At 41.7% G+C, this 19,735-nt stretch overlaps 1 protein-coding gene and 1 long non-coding RNA gene across 3 annotated transcripts; one reads left to right on the top strand and one right to left on the bottom strand.

The window, feature by feature from the left end:
• The first annotated feature begins 5,750 nt into the window (after nt 1-5,750).
• On the top strand, nt 5,751-19,729 carry LOC6535417 (bumetanide-sensitive sodium-(potassium)-chloride cotransporter). 2 transcript variants are annotated; one of them, XM_002096030.4, is made up of 10 exons: nt 5,751-6,646; nt 10,420-10,513; nt 15,473-15,857; nt 16,209-16,442; nt 16,502-17,553; nt 17,733-17,974; nt 18,034-18,470; nt 18,531-18,642; nt 18,924-19,197; nt 19,265-19,729. In XM_002096030.4, the coding sequence occupies exons 1-10, from the start codon at nt 6,387-6,389 to the stop codon at nt 19,379-19,381; spliced, it is 3,207 nt and encodes a 1,068-aa protein (XP_002096066.1). In that variant the 5' UTR covers nt 5,751-6,386; the 3' UTR covers nt 19,382-19,729. The 2 variants fall into 2 exon arrangements, with proteins under 2 accessions (XP_002096066.1, XP_039231545.1); XM_039375611.1 differs by lacking the exon at nt 5,751-6,646 and adding an exon at nt 10,294-10,349.
• LOC120321772 lies at nt 6,657-10,408 on the bottom strand. Its single transcript, XR_005561495.1, has 3 exons — nt 8,690-10,408; nt 7,352-7,434; nt 6,657-7,281 (listed from the first exon to the last, which is right to left on the bottom strand). It is a non-coding gene; the product is annotated as an uncharacterized LOC120321772 (long non-coding RNA).
• Nucleotides 19,730-19,735: the final 6 nt, after the last annotated feature.

Genomic DNA, 19,735 nt, shown 5'->3' with positions numbered 1-19,735 from the left:
GGGAGAACATCTATTATTCTCTCTTTGTGCTTTTTGAGAATAAAGTGAAGCGCAAATCAGGAACAAGAGAGACTTCTCTCTCTTTCATTTTGTTTTTGCTATTCTTTATGGTCGAATATCCTTTGTTTTGGGATTAAGGGAATGCGACCTTTATTATACCCGTTACTCGTAGAGTAAAAGGGTATACTAGATTCGTTGAAAAGTATGTAACAGGCAGAAGGAAGCGTTTCCGACCATATAAAGTATATATATTCTTGATCAGGATCAATAGCCGAGTCGATCTGGCCATGTCCGTCTGTCCGTCCGTATGAACGTCGAGATCTCAGGAACTAAAAAGCTAGAAAGTTGAGATTAAGCATACAAACTCCAGGGACATAGAAGCAGCGCAAGTTTGTCGATTCATGTTGCCACGCCCACTCTAACGCCCACAAATCGCCCAAAACTGCCACGCCCACACTTTTGAAAAATGTTTTGAAATTTTCACTTTTGTATTAGTCTTGTAATTTTCTATCGATTTACCAAAAAACTTTTTGCCACGCCCACTCTAACGCCCTCAAACCGCCCAAAGCTGATACGCCCACACTTTTGAAAAATGTTTTGATATTTTTTCATTTTTATATTGGTCTTGTGAATTTCTATCGATTTGCCAAGAAACGTTCTGCCACGCCCACTATAACGCCTACAAACCGCCAAAAACTGTGTTTAAGACTCTCCTTTTCGCTTCCACTAGCTGAGTAACGGGTATCAGATAGTCGGGGAACTCGACTATAGCGTTCTCTCTTGTTTTGGGGTAATTTTAGGGTGCCAACAAAAAAAATCGCCCGTATTTGAAGAAAATCGAACTTAAATTAAGAAATAAACAAGGGAGAACGCTATAGTCGAGTTCCCCGACTATCTGATACCCGTTACTCAACTAGTGGATGTGCGAAGAAGAAATTTCAACACTGACAGTTTTTGGCGGTTTGTGGGCGTTAGAGTGGGCGAGGCAAAAAGTTTTTTGGAAAATTGATAGAAATTTACAAGACTAATACAAAAATGAAAAAATTTCAAAACCTTTTTCAAAAGTATGGGCGTGGCAGCTTTGGGCGGTTTGTGGGCGTTAGAGTGGGCGTGGCAAAAAGTTTTTTGGCAAATCGATAAAAATATACAAGACTAATACAAAAATGAAAAAATATCAAAACCTTTTTCAAAAGTGTGGGCGTGGCAGTTTTGGGCGGTTTGTGGGCGTTAGAGTGGGCGTGGCAAAATGAATCGACAAACTTGCGCTGCTTCTATGTCTCTGGAGTCTGTATGCTTATTCTCAACTTTCTAGCTTTTTTAGTTCCTGAGATTTCAGCGTTCATACGGACAGACAGACGGACAGACGGACATGGCCAGATCGACTCGGCTATTGATCCTGATCAAGAATATATATACTTTATATGGTCGGAAACGTTTCCTTCTGCCTGTTACATACTTTTCAACGAATCTAGTATACCCTTTTACTCTACGAGTAACGGGTATAAAAATGTTCATTGCGCGTAGCCTTGTTTTTAGGTTGCGTTATCCTAAATTGATGGCAAACTTGGAAATATAAAATTGTTCTTAGTTTTAAGGCTGTATTTCTTTTTAGGGCGATTTTTTAAAATACAGAACTTTTTTTTAAGAGTGTACAAATATTGACTTTTATGACGCCAGCTTGAATAATAATTTAGTAATCACGCTGATATTCGTTATAGAGATGACCCTTATTCGCATGATTTTATTTACCTGAATTGAAGAGCGAATAAAAGAACAAAGCGAATTTAGGGCAGCGACTTCCTGGTACTTTGGAAAGTGACCGCCTTACGAAATGATAAATCGATATTGCACAATCAATGGACTCTTGCTTAATACCGAGCCAAATGAATAAATTCCTACAATTACTACAACTAAAATTTTGATTGCAAATGAATTTCCAAGTGCGGATGTGTATCTGTCTGCCTATAATCAATTGTCGCACTTAAGGCGGCACCCCGATCGCAAAATTTGGCTCGATCTCTGAGACTCCAGGCGAATGGATAGTCAATGAGACTGGCTGGCGCTGAACAAGTTGTTACTGCCACGAAGCGGTTCTGTTCTGCCTCTTAATATTGCCTTGGCATGACGGAGCCGAATGTTTGGTGATGATGACGACGCTCCAGCAATGGGAGATTGAGTGAAACCCCCCAAATCGACGGCATAACTGCATCTTGTAAAATATATAGAGGCACCAAAGAGTAGTAACCGGCTAACATCGGGGAGAGACCTCTGTAACAGTGAGCATTCGTCGCAATTGACAGCCCTTATTTATATTTTCGGTAGACTTTAATACCAATTCAATTCGTGAACTGGATGTGAGATCGTAACTCTCTAGTTTTATTTCACTATAATTTGAATAGCATTCATATTTTTAAAAATTTTAAGAAAAGTGAATCTATATTTTTTGCAATTTTAAATTTTTAAACTACACCTATCATGTTTTACGTGCGCTTCGTCACAGCGATTAACGCTGGCCGTAATAAGAAGACCATTTTTAAGGGACAAAAAGCAAAGACGTAAACGGACATGTCTATATGATCTGGGATCCAGTGCTCAGTTTGTTTATAATAAGGATGTGGTTAAGATTTGAAAATAGTAACATTATGTGGACTGATATATAATATTCACTGATTCACACACTTAACACCGTGACACGAGTCGCTTAATTAAAACTCAAAGTTAAGTAGTCTAAGGCGATCAACCACAATTGACGCCAAGGACAGGTATTCGAAAACCCAGTAACTGGCGATCAAATCTAGAATTTTGCCGCTTTTTGCGAAACTTCCTTCACGCGGTCCGATCGAAACCTTTTTAAAGTGGTATGAAGCAGTTAATTCAATTACTAATCGAGTGTCAAATAATGTCACTGGCCACTGCGATAGCACATGTTCGTCTTGTTTTGAGTCTTCCCCATAATAAGAGCCCAAGACTAGTTTGATTGTCATTGGGGTGACGATATCGTCTCCCTATGTAATCGGATATATATGGCACCCATTAGGTTGGAATTAATTAGCAGTGAACTATTGTTATACAACACGCTTGTCAAGTCTTAAATATTTAATTTTAGCTGTAAAACAATCAATTTGTCTGAGCTTCGCGATGTTTATTCGTTCAATTAGACAGAATTCGTCCGTAGTCCAAATACAAGCGCTATTGCGAGGTGTTAATGAGTGCAGTTGAGGGTTAACCAAAACCGCTTGTAACTGCTTAAGGGTAGATGGTACACATGGCCATAGTCTCAGTCTTGATAAAAGTAAGTTTTCTGTGAAAATTTTTAAGTAAGAAAGGAATTAATCGTAGTTACTGAACGACGAATACAGGTCCTTGATTGCCAGCATTAAAAATAGTCCAGTACCAGATGCTGTTTTCAAAATGTTAAGTCATGGTATGATGTTTCTGGATTCGTGAATCACATCATTTTTCTACTGTAGAGTAAAAAGGTATATTACATTTCTTGAAAAAAATTTCCATTAGAACGTTGTTATCTGAAAAATTATAAGAGGAAGGAAGATCACAAATTCTGGTGACACCTTCGTATTTATTCGTTTCAGAATCTTTGCATACAAAATTAATTTATATCATTGGAAGCGGTAAACCAATTCTCTACCGCAAAGTACCAACAATCCGAATAATTTACTTTAATAAACGCAACAAACAAATTTGGAAGACGTTAAACAAATTTTGATAAATAAGGAATCGTAAACCACTTGAGTATTATTAGCAATAAAAAAACTGATATCAAAACAGTTATAAAGGGTAATCAACTAATTTGCTCGTGCTTCGCTATTGTGGTGAACAAAGGGTTCGGTATTACCGTGTTAATTGCGTTCGAGGGTACTGAATTTTTATACCCGTTACTCGTAGAGCAAAAGGGTCTAAAAGATTCGGTAAAAAGTACGTAACAGGCAGAAGAAAGCGTTTCCAAAAATTTGTTTGCCACGTCCGCAAACCGCCCAATATTGTCACTCCCACAGTTTTAAAAAATGTGTTGAAATTTTTTCTATTTTTATCGATTTGCTAAAAACCTTTTTAGCACGCTTCCACAAACCGCCCAAAACTCTCCCGCCAACAGTTTTGAAAAATTTTTTAATTTGTTTTCAATTTATTCTTGTTATATCGTTTTTCTATCAATATGCCAGTAAAAATTGGAAAAATTGTACTTCCAGTAGCTGAGTAACGAGTATCTGATAGTCGGGAACTCGACTTTAGCATTCCCTCTTGTTAATCTTGAAATTATTCGAGTAAATATACGTTTCCCAGTAGAATGGAAAAACCATGAGTCACAAAATTGGGATTTTAATTGGATGATTACATGTTCTGAATTATCGATACCAGCCAGCTGTTAATATGATATTAATAATGTTCATGAATATTTTGTTTATTTAACTTTGAAAGGTTAATAGGCAATCTATTCATTTTCAGCAATATCGAAAAGTGTCAAAAATTCATTCATGACAAGAAGTAAAATATACCAATGTGAGACTTAACACTGGAGGGAACAAGATAAAGTCATTGGGTTGATTCTCTCGTTTCTCGGTACTGGTTAATGATTCGGAGGAGGGAACCTTCACTTGGTTCAGTAAAAATAACTTTTTTCGCCGAGATCGGCTCTTTATGAAACCCCCCTCTGTGGTGCAGAGGAAAAAGCAGCCCGACCAACCAGTCAACCAGCTATCCAACCATCAAGCCAGCCGGCCAATCAAACCAGATAAAACCGAATTTAATTCGATTAAGGGGGTTATTCGCATGCTCTTACCCGATTGTTGTTGCTGCCTGGCTAAACAACTTGACTTGGCTGATAGTGAAGATGTTACGAGTGTCTAAGTTTTAGTGTGCGAACGATTGTGAATGAGTGTGGAGAGTCGCGAGTATTGTATGAATTGGGTAAACAAACGAAACGAGCTAATAGCCGCAATCGCAAACGAATCGTAACCACGAACGTGCCAATGTGCTAAACTCTTTCCCGAGTCAAATCGAGAAAATTGTGTTTATATTAGTAGCAAAATTATAGTTAGCACCACAGAAACGAAGGACTTTCGAGGCTTTTCGCCTTCATCGGTGACCCAAAAAGCACTCCTTGCTTTATTATGCAGTTCTAAGATAAACGAATATGAAATATTTTATTAATAAATGAGTATTTGCGTTTGAATAAAAAAAATAAACAATAAAAATTTTCATTTTATTAAAAGGCGTTTAGACTTTGGTTTAAATGCCTGTCTGAAATGGAACGATAATAATAAGATTGGATTCGCTAATCTCGTTTGCGTTGGTGACAACGTTGACAATAGTGGTTTTTTTTTCTTACCAAGAACACACATAAATTTGCAAGCTGTTAAGATTTTGAAATATTCCGATAAGTAAAAAGTAAAAAAGTAAAAGTAAAGTATGTAAAAAATAAATTTAAAAAAAATTCTATACAGTTGGTTTTTTATATAGTTGCCTTTTGATTTAAGTTAATAAATATTTCCAAATTTCGAACTTTTACCCATTTCATTAAAACAAAACCTTTGCCCAAATGTATATCACGTACAATTGTGACCAATTTACATGGAATTGTAAACGGAATAAATATTATGCCCATAAAACAATATTTTTTGTTTCTGTAATCTAACAGCGAACTACTTTCTGCATATGCAAAATTACTTACCTCGTTGCAAAATTACTAATACGCCCGCTAGACGCTTTAAAGAGCGGGTATCCCGCCATCGGACCCGTCCAATGGTTCTTCCCCGAATCGCGCAGTTTTTTTGTTGCTCCGCAGAGAGAGAGCTCTTGTATTGGGTTCGCCACGAACACTTGTTGGAAACTCACCACGCGGGCGTCAAGTTGGTTTGAACTGAAGCAGCCGCTGCCAAATCCGCAGCACAGCGGAAGCAGCAGAGCAGTGGAGCGGAGGAACAGCTGACTGGCGCAAAAAGCCATAATATCCGGGCGGTAAACACTTGACAAAGCTCAAACCCCGTGTGACAGTCGGCGCGATAAGTTGCAATTGCTCTGCCGCCACGGAGAAACAATCGATGTGTTCTCCGCGAGAATCGGAAACATATATAGACAAACCCGAAACCAAACCCGAAACACCTAACACAACCCGACGTGGTCGATGAGTTTTGAATATCCGCACAATCGCAGTTAAGGGTGAAGCGCAGTCGGACGTGCCAACTCGGGTTCTTCGATTCGCGGTCCCTGTGAAATCATCCACTCCCACTAGGGAGCACTCATCCTGCCAAGTGTGTAAAATGCAAATGTCCTCAGCTCGTTAGCTTGCGACAAGGTGCTAGTGCAATCGATAACATCCGTGTCCAGGGTCCAGTTAGCAACCTAGTGCAAGGACTCCCCAGAGCCACACAATGACCGATCGCTTCCAGATCTCAAAGGTGAACGGCACCGCGAATGCTGGCTACGATGGGGAAACTGGATCATCTCCATCCGACCTGACGGATTCAGCGCATCCCCATCCGCCGACCAGCAACGAGCAACACCTGCACCCCAAGGCTCCGGGAGAAGCGTCCGAGAACCGCCGCAGCTCCCGGCTCTCCTTTCGCGGATTCGGAAACTTCCTGCGGAAATCGGATGCCGAGCGCAAGTTTAGTCTCGCCCAGCTAACAAAGTAAGTTTAATTGGAATTTAACGCATTCCCGTCGAAAATGCGAGCGATTTGCTTTTAAAGTGTTTCGATACAGGGGGAAACCCTGAACGTCGTTTAAAACTAATGGTACTTCGTTGTTGATTGTTGTTATCAGTATAAACATATTCTTATACATATACCATTTATTTGAATAATTTAAAATGTATCAGCGTTTTTGATTACGAGAAAGAGTTACAAAAGTAATTATAATTATTATTGGGAGAATCTGTAAAAAAAATTTAAGTAACATGATGTAAAGGTTTTGCAACTAACATATTAAAGTTATAACTCAATTAATTTGTATTTTAATCATCATCATCATTGTTTTAATCTGAAGTACTCATAGAGTCTTAATGAAAAAACCTTAATGTGTATAAACTCTGGAGATCTTAAGATGTATATTACGAAAAAATTAAAGACACATTCTCTGCTGTTTTCTCAGCGATTAGCGTGTCCAAATTTTCCTTCCTACGTTCCATTTTACAAGCTGTTGAATTTTTGATAATTGCTTCGATTGGGGGGATTTACTGGCAAGATAATAGTTTTTGCGATTCAACTCATGACTTCCAGGTGCCTGCGATACATTATATTCATCCACGTGAGGTCTTCACAGGCATCTAAAACAATTTAGGAATAATACAGCAATTAACTACAGTTTTCCCAAGGCAAATTAATCATTAATTTTACTTTCCGTAATGAGTTTCAATTGAGGTGCGAACACATGTTTAAACTTAGCCAGCTTTTGTTTGCGGTGCACGATAAACAAATGCCTTAAAACAGAAAATAAAACACGTCAAAATTTCTGATACATGAAAAGTGAAAAAAAAATATTCCGTTTGTATAACCGCAACGAAGGCCACATTATGTCAATTTATTGTAATCACGTTTGGCACATTAACCCAAAATGACAGCAGATCGAAAGGCTTATCAAGAGCAACATCATCCAAAATTGGAGCAAAGCGTCACTGGATGCACTTGATGCCGATTGTTACACTCCACTTTCACTAGGTCGAATCGCAGCTTATATGTACATATGTAAATATAAATACCGCCTAAAGATTGGTGTTTAACTATCACCAAATTTTAAAAAAATTAGGGTAGGTTCGCTTAATTGGATTCACTTGTTATTAAAATGTAATTGTGTGATTAAAAGGTACTGCCAATATAAATATAGGTATATATGTATATACAGATCATGTGAAAAATTTTAAGTACCTATGTAAGTACAATTTAACCAGAATCTGCAATAATTCGAATTTTTATACCCGTTACTCGTAGTGAAAAAGGGTATACTAGATTCGTTGAAAAGTAACAGGCAGAAGGAAGCGTTTCCGACCATATAAAGTATATATATTCTTGATCAGGATCAATAGCTGAGTCGATCTGGCCATGTCCGTCTGTCCGTCTGTCCGTCCGTCTGTCCGTCTGTCCGTCCGTATGAACGTCGAGATCTCAGGAACTACACAAGCTAGAAAGTTCAGAGTAGGCATACAGACTCCAGAGAATAGACGCAGCACAAGTTGCCACGCCCACTCTAACGCCCACAAACCGCCCAAAGCTGCCACGCCCACCCTTTTGAAAAATGTTTTCATATTTTTTCATTTTTGTATTAGTCTTGTAAGTTTCTATCGATTTGCCAAAAACCCTTTTGGCACGCCCAGTCTAACGCCCACAAACCGCCAAAAACTGTCAGTGTTGAAGACTCTCCTTCGCACTTCCACTAGCTGAGTAACTGGTATCAGATAGTCGGGGAACTCGACTATAGCGTTCTCTCTTGTTCATATTTAAATTCATATTATTCAAATTTGCCACATGACAGTTGGCTAAATTAACGATTTTGACACACACCCCGTCAGAGCCTCCGAATTAAATTTTGCAATGGTTACACTCTCGATAATTGGCAATCACGTGCTGGAATTAAATTTAATTAAAGGCTGCCAAAGATCTGTCCGAACTCTGACCTCCGGACTAAAGACAGCCGATGATTTGTTTTCTCTGATATTTTTCACACGGCAAGCAACTTACATTGGCCATCGCTCGCCAAATAATAATGAAATCAATGATGGAATTGCTGATTAGTGGGATCAGCTCGCGGTCAGCCGTTTTTGGCAGAAGGATCGTCATCGGAGATTGTGATCACTTGCACTATGCGAGTTCCGGAGCCGTAAGCTCGGGGTTTCTCTAGAGGATGCGCGAGTCAACAAATAAATTTACGGCTTGTCGTTTGGGGAGTGCGTGCGCAAATGAGTTCAATTGATCGAACTCTGCTCGGCTCCAATTGTTGAACTAACTCGTACCAGCTGATTCCCAACGAAACCGGCCAGCAATCAATGCCTCTCAATGGACTGGACTCCATATACGCCATGAACGAGCGTGCGGGTCCGTGTTTACATGCTGTACATAAACATATATTCGCAGAATGTATCTGTATCTTAGCATGCCCCATCTACGCCGCCTGGCAAATAAATTGGAAGTGAAAATGGAATCGGAGGAAAAGCCACAAGACGTCCGATTCGGCTCGCTGAATGCTTGCAATTTATTTAGTAGCACAATGAAAAACGCCCTCCAGAGATTCTGTCTATAATTAATAAATACTCATAAAATGTTCCCGAGCCGAGCGGCGACTTAAAAGCGATGGGGATCAAATACATCGAATTACAGAGTGGGGATTGCACTTTACTTGGACTTATCAGCTGCGCTAAAAGTCAGAAGAAAAGGGGTGTACTAAGAACGAGCACAGTACTAAGAACGAGCACAGGGAATATTAATGGCTGTCGACCATAATCAGGATTTGCGAAGGGATCGAGGTTTGTATGGAACTGGGCTAGTGGACCATCAGAAAGTTGCGAATGAACTTACAAAGAAATTCGTATTTCAGCAAATTTACCGATTACATTTTGTCACTTTAAACTCATGAGTTTTCCGAAATTGTTAAGCGAGTTTTGGTGTTTCAGAAACATATTTTTTTATATTAAGGTACAGAAAATGAAGAATACAATTTTCCGTAAGTTTCTCGCAATATCGAACAAAATTTGGGGTCAATTTCTTGGGCCTGCCTTATTTATTAATTTTTTAAAAATAAGCCGACACACGTATGTACATTTAAATTGTAAAATTTTTGCGAATGAGTAATGCGGTCGTTTTGTAGAACGCCTTTCATTCAGTTTTCCCCCTGTGCGTCCTCCAATCGGCTGTCACTCCAGCAACGTGCACCGTGCACCTCTCCCCTTTAAATCCCTTTGAATCGGCGCCTCTGTGTGCTCGTGGCGCCGTACTGTGCTCAGTGATTATTGCCTTCCTCATTCCGCTTTTTCCTTTTTAAGATTTTAAATTATATTTTGGCATTGCTTTGGCTTTAGCTGTTTCTGCTGCTGGTAATCTTGTTGCTTTCGCTTCTGTTTTCGTTGGCGATCAGTAAATATACATCATAGCATACTCTCTCCCCTACCAAAAGAATGTTCCGATAAAACTTGATTTTTCTCGATTTCGGCGTATAGCCCCTGACCTTCTGCCCGGATACCTTTACCACTCGACTGCCCGATTTTATTGTCTTATTATTAATGTGTATACACAAATAACTTGGTTCTTACACTTGGAATCCGGCGTAGTGGGTATTTCTGTTCGGAACGCTGCAGGCGACGGTCATGCTGCCCGAGGCGGTGATAGTGCTGCTTCCGTTCCACCAGTACGGACACTAACCGCTGGGTTAAAGTGACTTTCTCTAATCAGATACCTTCTGTTCCATGTGATTGCAGGGAGAGTCTGCCCCGCTTGGACAACTACCGCATTTCCATGCGCAACCTGAAGCGTCCTTCCATTGGCGAACTTCAAGGAGAGGCGGTCGATCAGGTGAGTTCTGAACCCCCTACTTGGAATCCATGACGTAAGCGAATCCAAGTGCCAAGCAGTTTGCATAATCCGTGAATGGCAATTGGGGATTATACAGTCGATTTACATAGCATCGAAATAAAGTGCACATAAAATGGGTATTAAAACGTTATTGCAAGTGAAACCAAATGTCTAAAAAGGTAACTTACTATGTGCGGAGAAATAGGATTTAAAACTATGAGTTTCATAAAGGAAACGTTATCTTATAAAATATTATACATTATTTTCATATTACAAGTCCGTAGAAGCCTTAAGTTTTGGTGGCTAATCGGTTAATCGCTTAATGGCCTTGTGCTAATGAACATTCGACCTTGCCCAACAATCGGTCTTCGATGAGGCATGGAACGCACTTGAAATGGGTTTTTTGTCGTGTTTAGTGATAGGCCAAAGTGACGTTGGTGATCGTGGAGTATCTCAATCTGCTACAGTGTCGCACTCAGGAATCTGCTTTCTGTTGGCCATGGCAGAATCCTTGCAGCGCACTTTAATCGTAGTCTACTCAGTTCTGAAAACATCTCAAGTACCCGGCAAATAAACAAAGCACAGCGAAAATACCTTGGGTAGCATGAAGCGAACCAGAACCAAAATCAAAAATATGGATCCAGCCAGAAATCGAAACGTTTTCTCGTCTGCTTCCAATTTGTGCGCGTACTTTGGCCTACAAAAAACTCAGAAACATGCCCATCTACATGCGTGCACAATATTTCTATATCTGAAATTCATTAATATGCGGCCTGATTTATTTACTTGGGCAATTTTCACATTTCCGACGTGCAAATTGTGAGTTTTCCATGACGTCTTCCAGGCATCCCATGTATTGATGTATTGTGCCAACAGACTTGAGCGCTTCTATCGCGATGATGTGGCCACTCAAGATAAGCAGCAACACACATCTCTCGATGTTGACCACTTTCCGAAACCGACCTTCCAAGCAAACACCACCCACCGCCCTCAGTTCTCAGTCCATCTTGGCTTATCGCTTAGGTGGAATTAAAGGGGGAGGAGGAGCCCTAAAATAGCTCCCCGTGTTACGCTCTTTATGTTTATCGTCGAAGTAATAAACTTGATGCGTCTATAGCGAGCTCATGGCCGGTGGCCAAGCAGTTTTCCGCGAACATCCCTCCTCCTAATATAGTTTTGTGTATTGTTTAATTAATTCACTTTACGTGTCTTCCGCGGGCCACCACGGCGTGACAGATATCGTCAAAATTGCATTACAAGCGAGCTTTGGCTCGTTAGGGGGATTTCCAATAGCATGACGACTCCTTAAAGATGGATATCAATACTTATCTAACGGGTTCCTATAATCTTAAAAATTATTCATCAAAATTTGCAAATATGCAATCGACAATTATTTGTGTTGGAACACGGAAAAATATATTGGTTTTGATAAATATACGAAACTATTCTTTTGAAAACTTGTTATGCTTTAAAACCTTTTGCCTTGCCAAAACCATACCAACCTCATGAAATGGTCCTCACTTCTAACAAACCGTTTTCAATGTTTTTAAACTATTATCCGTGCAGGAGTATATAACTTTTTTACATCGATTTCGGCTTTAGTTGTAAGTACAAACTACGCTAACGCGCTCAGGAGATCAAAACCTGGTTTTCCTTTTGCTTTTGCTCAACTTTTCTTCTTGGGAATAGACACAATCAACACGATAAGTCGATTTTTCTGCATCCATCCATGGCTTATGAGGCACATGGCGATATCGATAACAGCGGTAAAGCCAAATTAATTGTCAACAAGATGCAGCCAAAGACATTAGAATAATTATTATTATATGTAATATTATATATAATATATTATATAATATATTATTGTAATGTCTTTGATGCAGCCATGCATCTGGCATGGGCCAGGCCACATGGACAATGTTTTAAGAAGCGAAGGGCGGACCAGCGGAACCTTCCAAGCGTGGGTAAACAGCTCACTATGTGGCGTCTATAGTCAACACCGTAACATATGTGTCACAGAATAGATGGGGATGGGGATGTGGATGAGCAGAGGGTAGCGATAATGCAGACCAAGTGTGTCGTGTCATTAAAATTGACAGCAACGCCGTGCAGATGTGGCTGTTGCCATTGACGTCCCTTTCTTATCATAGAGGAGGCTTGAATCCCCTCCAGAAACGCCGGGTGCACAAGTGCGCGAGTCTTGAACCTGTCAAAAGTGCTGACAAGACGTAATTTTTATAAACGTCGGCCAAGCAATGGATTATTCTTTACTTTCAATCAATTAAGCTGACAAAAAACCCACTCAAGATTAATCGGACACCCAAAAACCATTTCCAGTTCTTGGCAGTTTTAAAATCGAACCTCTCAAATAAAGTAATTTGTCAAACCGAACGGCACTATCGAAATCTTTCGTCGTTCAACACGGCGTATGAGCGTTTTGCCGCGCACTGTTTGCATCATCAAGGGGCAGCCTGTGGCGTATTTGCCATTTTAGATTACTTTTGTATTGCACTTGTAATATCAATTCTAATTTACAATTCGTAGCCAAAGAGCTGGCTGCTATTTTCGTAACATTTATTGATTTCCTAATGAGAAGGTCTTACTGCAAAATCTTTGTTTACCGCATTGCCATTGCCCCGGACAAGCCATTAAGTTATCGGCGCATTTAACAATATGTTTACCCCATTTGTATTGCATTTCTGATACTTTCCCGATATTGCTTGAATGGGCAAGGGGGCAGAAAACTTGTGGAAAATCTCTCTTCTTAATGAGAAAAATTCCATTTTCTTAAATTTATTGGATAACTCATTTGGCCTTTTGATCTTATGCGCATTTGCCTTATTGTGCTATAGTTCGAGACCATTCGAGTTCACTATGAATCAATGAATATATCCAGCGGTCTAAAGATTTGTTTAAGGACTGTAGGACTCCAAGATGTCCCTCGTAACAAGTCGCCATAATTATCCAGAGACTTTGCTTAATTGAAGCTAATAATAAATTTCTGCCGGCTGAATTCATTTCCATCTATTTATGAACTTGAGAACATACTCTTTGGCCGCAGCATCCTTATTTTCGTATCCATAATTTGTCTCCTCTTTGTCTATTTCTAAGCTTAAATCAGTGGCACGAGCCATCCGAGAAAGTGGCTTATCTCCCACTTTCCCTTGTCGTAAAGCACAAATACCAATTCCAATTTCGGGTGCGAAAATTTTCCACGCATATCGAGCACAATAACAAAGACAACTCGAACGGGGAAAACAAACGCAGAGCCAAATGCGTATTCCGCTAAATTAAATGAAATGGAAAAGCAAGGAAGCGCCAGAGGATCTAACTAGTGAGACCGCAAAACCCCCTTGGTCCTCCGCTCTGGAAACCCTTGAGTGGGCTGATACACTTGGAGAATATATTTCAATGTTTGTAATTATATTTATTATAACTAAATAGGGCATCCTTCTTAAAGTACTGAATTATCTTGTTGTTATGTTTGTGCCTAAATGAGTGAGTAAAATACTTTAAGTTCACCCGTCAACATTGGCTCATTTTATTGAAGTGTACAAATGCCTTTGTTTGCGTCTGACTGAGCTGCCGTCCGCTCGAAACCGCCAAAAATGTGTATGCAATCAACATTAACCACCTACCTAGCAAGCCTAACTAACCAGCATTGCGTATACGCAGCGTGTGCGAACGGGGCGGTCTGCGGCTGGCTGGGGGTTGTGTGCTCTCCGAATCGATGTCGTCCTGCCCAACCCTGCCACTGGACTCACCATCTCCACCGCCACATGCCACATGCCACGTGAGACGTGTCCAAATGGCGGAGCTTTAAAAAACACTCAATTATGTGGGCAAACAATAAAGTAAATAAGCCCCATTCCACCGGTGCGGCAATGCAAAACAAAAACCGAGCAAGGGCATGGGAGCAATTTCTTGGTAAATCTATTAAATTATCACAATCACAAGAAGTTGTGCTGATCAGTGCCAGTGGAAGTTTTTGGGCCCGTATATTACAGCATGTGATAAATAAATATATACATACGGAAACATTGTTTGCTGTTTACTAAAATTATTGATTGAATTCAATTAAAATCGATTCAGAGCCGTTAAATTAAAAGACTATTTTGAATCTGATTGAATTCCGGCTATTGGTTTAGGATTGTGCCCCGTAAAGTCTTGCAAAAGCACGTGTTCTTAAAGGACCACCACCTGCCTTTCAATTTAATTTACAGAAAATCGAAGATCAACAAGCTAAATAAAAATCTATTTTTGGGCTTTCAGAGGCTTCATAAAATAACAAGTAATTTAAGTATTATTTTTAGATGTGGTATTTGTTTCTACATTTGCTACCCATTTGATACCCAATAGGACGAACTATATCCGAACCGAACAAAGTAAACCCTACGATAAGTAGTTAGCTTGATGGCATCTCATTCGGTTTCAACTTTTATGTGAACATTTCCATAATGTTTCGAGTCTTAGTGCGGCTGTAATGAAATTTAATTGGAATGGAAAGCAGTATGAAGCTGCTCATAATCTGGTTGTTGCCGTGCCTTTGGTTGCTGTTGCTTTTGTATTTCGGCTGGCGTCGACGGGTCGTTAATTGAACTCGAGTACTAAATTGCACACATGACGTATGAGTAATTCCGGATAAATTCTCACCCAAACAGCTGTAGAAGTCGAACGCAGTTTACAAAACTTCCGAAGTCAATTCAATCAAACACTTAGCACACACTCGATTGAATGCTACTGATTTCAAGATCCCATTATCAGACAAATAATAATAGCTGCCTTTAGCATGTCCCTGTATGGCTAAAGCATTAACGGATTAGATTGAACATGACCTACATTTGTGAAAAGTTAATGATATGTGGCTTACTTATGAAAGGTATTAGGACAACCGACATACATTTATGTTGTAAGTAATCCGCAGGACTTGATTATGATAAGTTCGTTTCTCCATTGCAGAGCATCACTATTCCCGAACCCGAACCGGAAGCCACTGGCGGACACATCAAGCTAGGATGGATCGTCGGCGTGCTGATACCTTGCCTCCTGAACATCTGGGGCGTCATGCTCTTCCTGCGCCTCAGCTGGGTGGTGGCCGAGTCGGGCATCCTGCAGTCGCTGATTATAATAACGATCTCCGCGGTGGTCTGCGTCATCACGACGCTCTCGCTGTCAGCCATTAGCACCAACGGCGAGGTCAAGGGAGGCGGGGTCTACTTCATCATATCCCGTTCGCTCGGCCCCGAGTTTGGAGCGTCAGTGGGCGTGGTTTTCGCCTTTGCCAACGCCGTTTCGGCATCGATGAACACCATCGGCTTCTGCGAATCGCTAAATGTTTTACTGAGTGAGTATCAATCTACTTGTGCACCCAGGGGCTAATTGATTATTGGGATTGGGACAGCTTTAAATTCGACATGGGATATAAAATTAAAGGTCGAAATAGATACGACTTTCGCTATATTCACTTTTTACAATTAAATTAATAATAATAGTTCCAAATTCCAAATATAATCAATAACTAGGGTATAATTATATATTATATGAGTATATTCATAAACGACTAGTAAATTGCCTATACTTATTTTCCGTAGTAAAAGAGTTCATGGATCCAAACTTGGCATAACAGAATAAGGATATCCTAAACTTAGTTCCGGATTAATCCATTCTTTTTTATTTTCCAACAACTCATTTCCAGAGAACAATGACCTGAAGATTGTCGACAATGGGATCAATGACATCCGGATCGTTGGATCGGTGACCGTACTGGTGCTGATCCTGATCTGCTGCGTGGGTATGGAGTGGGAGACGAAGGCCCAAAACTTCCTGATCGTCACGATTGTCCTGGCCATCTTTAATTTCCTGATTGGAGCTGCCATTGGACCTCAGGGCAATGAGGAACACATTTCGAGGGGTTTTGTGGGCTTTTCATGTGAGTTCAAATAAGTTTAAGAGAGTAATTGCCTCATGACTGGTTATCTTTATCTTTAGGGGCTACTTTGAAGGAGAACTTTGGCGCTGACTATCGGTATGCGGAGGGCGTAAACCACGATTTCTTCAGCGTGTTCGCCATCTTCTTCCCCAGCGTGACCGGCATTCAGGCAGGAGCGAATATTTGTGGCGACCTCAAGGATGCCGGAGCAGCAATCCCGAAGGGCACCTTCTGGTCCCTGCTCATCTCGATGTCCTCCTACGCTCTCTTTGTCCTCTTCGCCGGCGGCGCTGCTGTAAGGGATGCTTCCGGCATACCGGCCGACCTTATCAACGGCACTATTGTCTCCTCGGAGCTGCCGTGCCTGGCCACTGGCAACTGCACCTGGGGTCTCTTCAACTCGTACGAGATGATGCAGGAGATGTCGCTGTGGGGACCACTGATCTACGCTGGATGCTTTGCGGCCACGTTGAGTACGGCCCTGACCAACCTGCTCTCCGTTCCCAGATTGGTCCAGGCCCTGGGCATTGACCAGATCTACCCAGGCCTAATTTTCTTCTCGAAGCCGTACGGCAAACACGGGGAACCGTACCGCGGCTACGTACTCACCTTCTTCATTACCACTGGCTTTCTGCTGATCGGAGAGCTCAACCTGATCGCTCCTCTGATCTCAACCTTCTACCTGGCCTCATACGCTCTCATCAACTTTTGCACATTCCACGCGGCCTTCGTAAAGCCATTGGGATGGCGACCCACCTTTAAGTACTACAACGCCTGGCTCAGCCTCTTCGGGTTCGCTATGTGCGTGGCCATCATGTTCCTGATCAACTACGTGGCCGCCATTATAACCTTTGGTATCATCTTCGCCCTCTATCTGGTGGTAATGTACCGCAAGCCGGACGCCAACTGGGGATCCACCACGCAGGCACAGCAGTACAAGGCTGCTCTTATGGCCGTTCACCGTCTACAGAACGTCTCGGACCACGTGAAGAACTACCATCCTCAGGTGCTGGTGCTCTCCGGCGATCCTAAGACCAGACCGCCACTCGTGGACTTCGGCTACCTATTGACCAAGAACAACTCCCTCATGTTCGTGGCAAATATAATACCGGTAAGTCAATAGATTTCCGTATTAGGTAAAACTCATTTAGAGAAAGAAATAGGTTTCATAATACAGGTTTCAAAAGAAAACATGCTTCCTTAAACATTTAGTTGTTGACAAATGTCTCCTACATAGTATATACCCCTTTTTAGGACATACTTTATCGCCGTAACGTTCTTTCCTTCCAGGTACGAGTGGGCTACAAGAACCGGCAGCACCTGGTGAAGGATGGACAAAAGTACTTGGATGCACGCAAAATCAAAGGATTCTACAATGTGATTGATGGGTTCAGCCTGGAGGACGGAATAAATGCTTTGACAAAGTCAACGGGATTCGGCAAGATGTCTCCGAACATTGTGCTGGTGGGTTACAAGCCGGACTGGAATCGCTGTCGCAAAGAGGAGGTGGAGAGTTACTTTTCCATTTTGTAGTAAGTGATTTCCCTCCATAATGTTATTGGATGCCTGACCAACTCGACGTCTTCCGTAGCAATGCCTTTTCTCAGCGCATGGGCGTAGCCTTGCTCCGCCTGCCCAACGGATTGGATTTCTCGGAGTTGAGTTCCGAGGTCACCCTGCCGGCCAACGGAATGGGTCACATGCACACCGCCAATGCCCACGGATTCACCAACGAACTGATGCCGGCGGCCAATGCCGCCTCTGAGCTACTGCACATTGACTCCAACCTGAACCTAGCCAGCATGGACAGTCCCAACTCCTCGTTCACAATGCCCCAACCGGCACCGATGCCCAACATGCAGCGCAACGCCCGCAGTTACAAGGTGACCAGCTCGGATGAGCCCGCCGTCACCTACCACACCAAGGGCGGATCGGACATACCCCAAAACCTTCTAGACGCCATGACCATATTCACTCGCAAACAGCCCAAGGGCACAATTGATGTCTTTTGGCTGTACGACGATGGAGGTGGGTACTTGGTTTTGAACTGCCTCTTTGCAACTAATAAACTAATCTCTGGGAATATAGGTCTGACTATTCTTTTGCCCTACATAATCTCCATGCGCTCCCACTGGCAGAACTGCAAACTAAGGGTGTTCGCAATGTGCCACGGAAAGGACGAAGAGCAGGAAGAGAAGAGGTAAGACTTTAAGACAGCACGAAACAGGTAAAAGAAAGCGTTTACGACGCCAAAGGAAGCCAAAAAAGATTGTCATTCCAATAAATTAATGTCTTTCTGGACGACAGTCCATGTAGTGAAATGTTCCACGAGCTGAGTAACGGCTATCTGATAGTCGAGGAAATCGAGTATGACATTTCCTCTTGTTTAATCTGTAAACACATATTAGAAATAATTTAAAACACACTCAAAAACAAAAGAAGTAAATAAGTTAAGTATCTATGGCATATTTTAACCCACAGCATGGCCAGCTTGCTCACCAAGTTCCGCATCAAGTACTCGGAGCTCATTATGCTGAAGGGCGTCTCCGAGCAGCCGCGGCCGGATACTCTGCTGAAGCACAAGCGCCTGATCGAGCCCTTCCGCCGCGGAGCACGCAACGAGTTCGGTATCACGGACGATGAGCTGCAGAGCATGTCAGAGAAGACGAACCGACAGCTGCGTATCCATGAGCTGGTTGTCAAGCACTCATTGAACGCTTCCCTGGTGGTCATGTCCCTGCCCATGCCGCGCAAGGTGAACCATTTGATAATGCTACCTAGTAATGGAACGTAGTTGACCACTAACATATCCCTATTCACAGGAGGCGATCTCGGCACCGCTGTACATGTCTTGGCTGGAGATGCTCACGTCGGACATGAAGTGTCCGGTGGCATTGGCGCGCGGCAACCAGACGCCTGTGCTAACGCTTTACTCCTAGACTAGGCCTTGCTTCCAGTTCGAGTACAACTTAGTATTATTAGCGTTTAGGTGTTCCGACCAGTTCCCGATGGGATCGAGACAGTCCCTAGAATAGGAGTTCTGCAATGAGCAGCCCAATTGAAATGGAATTCCAGAGCTCAGACTCTCGTTCTAAGAGACTACTTGCTCTTTTGTACGATCGAACTCCTAAACGCTTGATGGTAGTCCCTAGTAAAGATTTGTGTAAAATAGTTCTTACTCGTTTTCAAAACGGATCCAGATCGATATCAAGACCTGTTTCACATGCAATAGATTTAAGTTAATTACGAACTACTTATTCAATAAACGAGCCCCTTAAATAAAGTGACACTTG

This window comes from Drosophila yakuba, chromosome 3R, assembly GCF_016746365.2.
Source record: "Drosophila yakuba strain Tai18E2 chromosome 3R, Prin_Dyak_Tai18E2_2.1, whole genome shotgun sequence".
Classification (NCBI taxonomy): domain Eukaryota; kingdom Metazoa; phylum Arthropoda; class Insecta; order Diptera; family Drosophilidae; genus Drosophila; species Drosophila yakuba.
The sequence above is the reverse complement of the archived record's forward strand: the minus strand, read 5'-3'. Positions and strand labels throughout refer to the sequence as shown.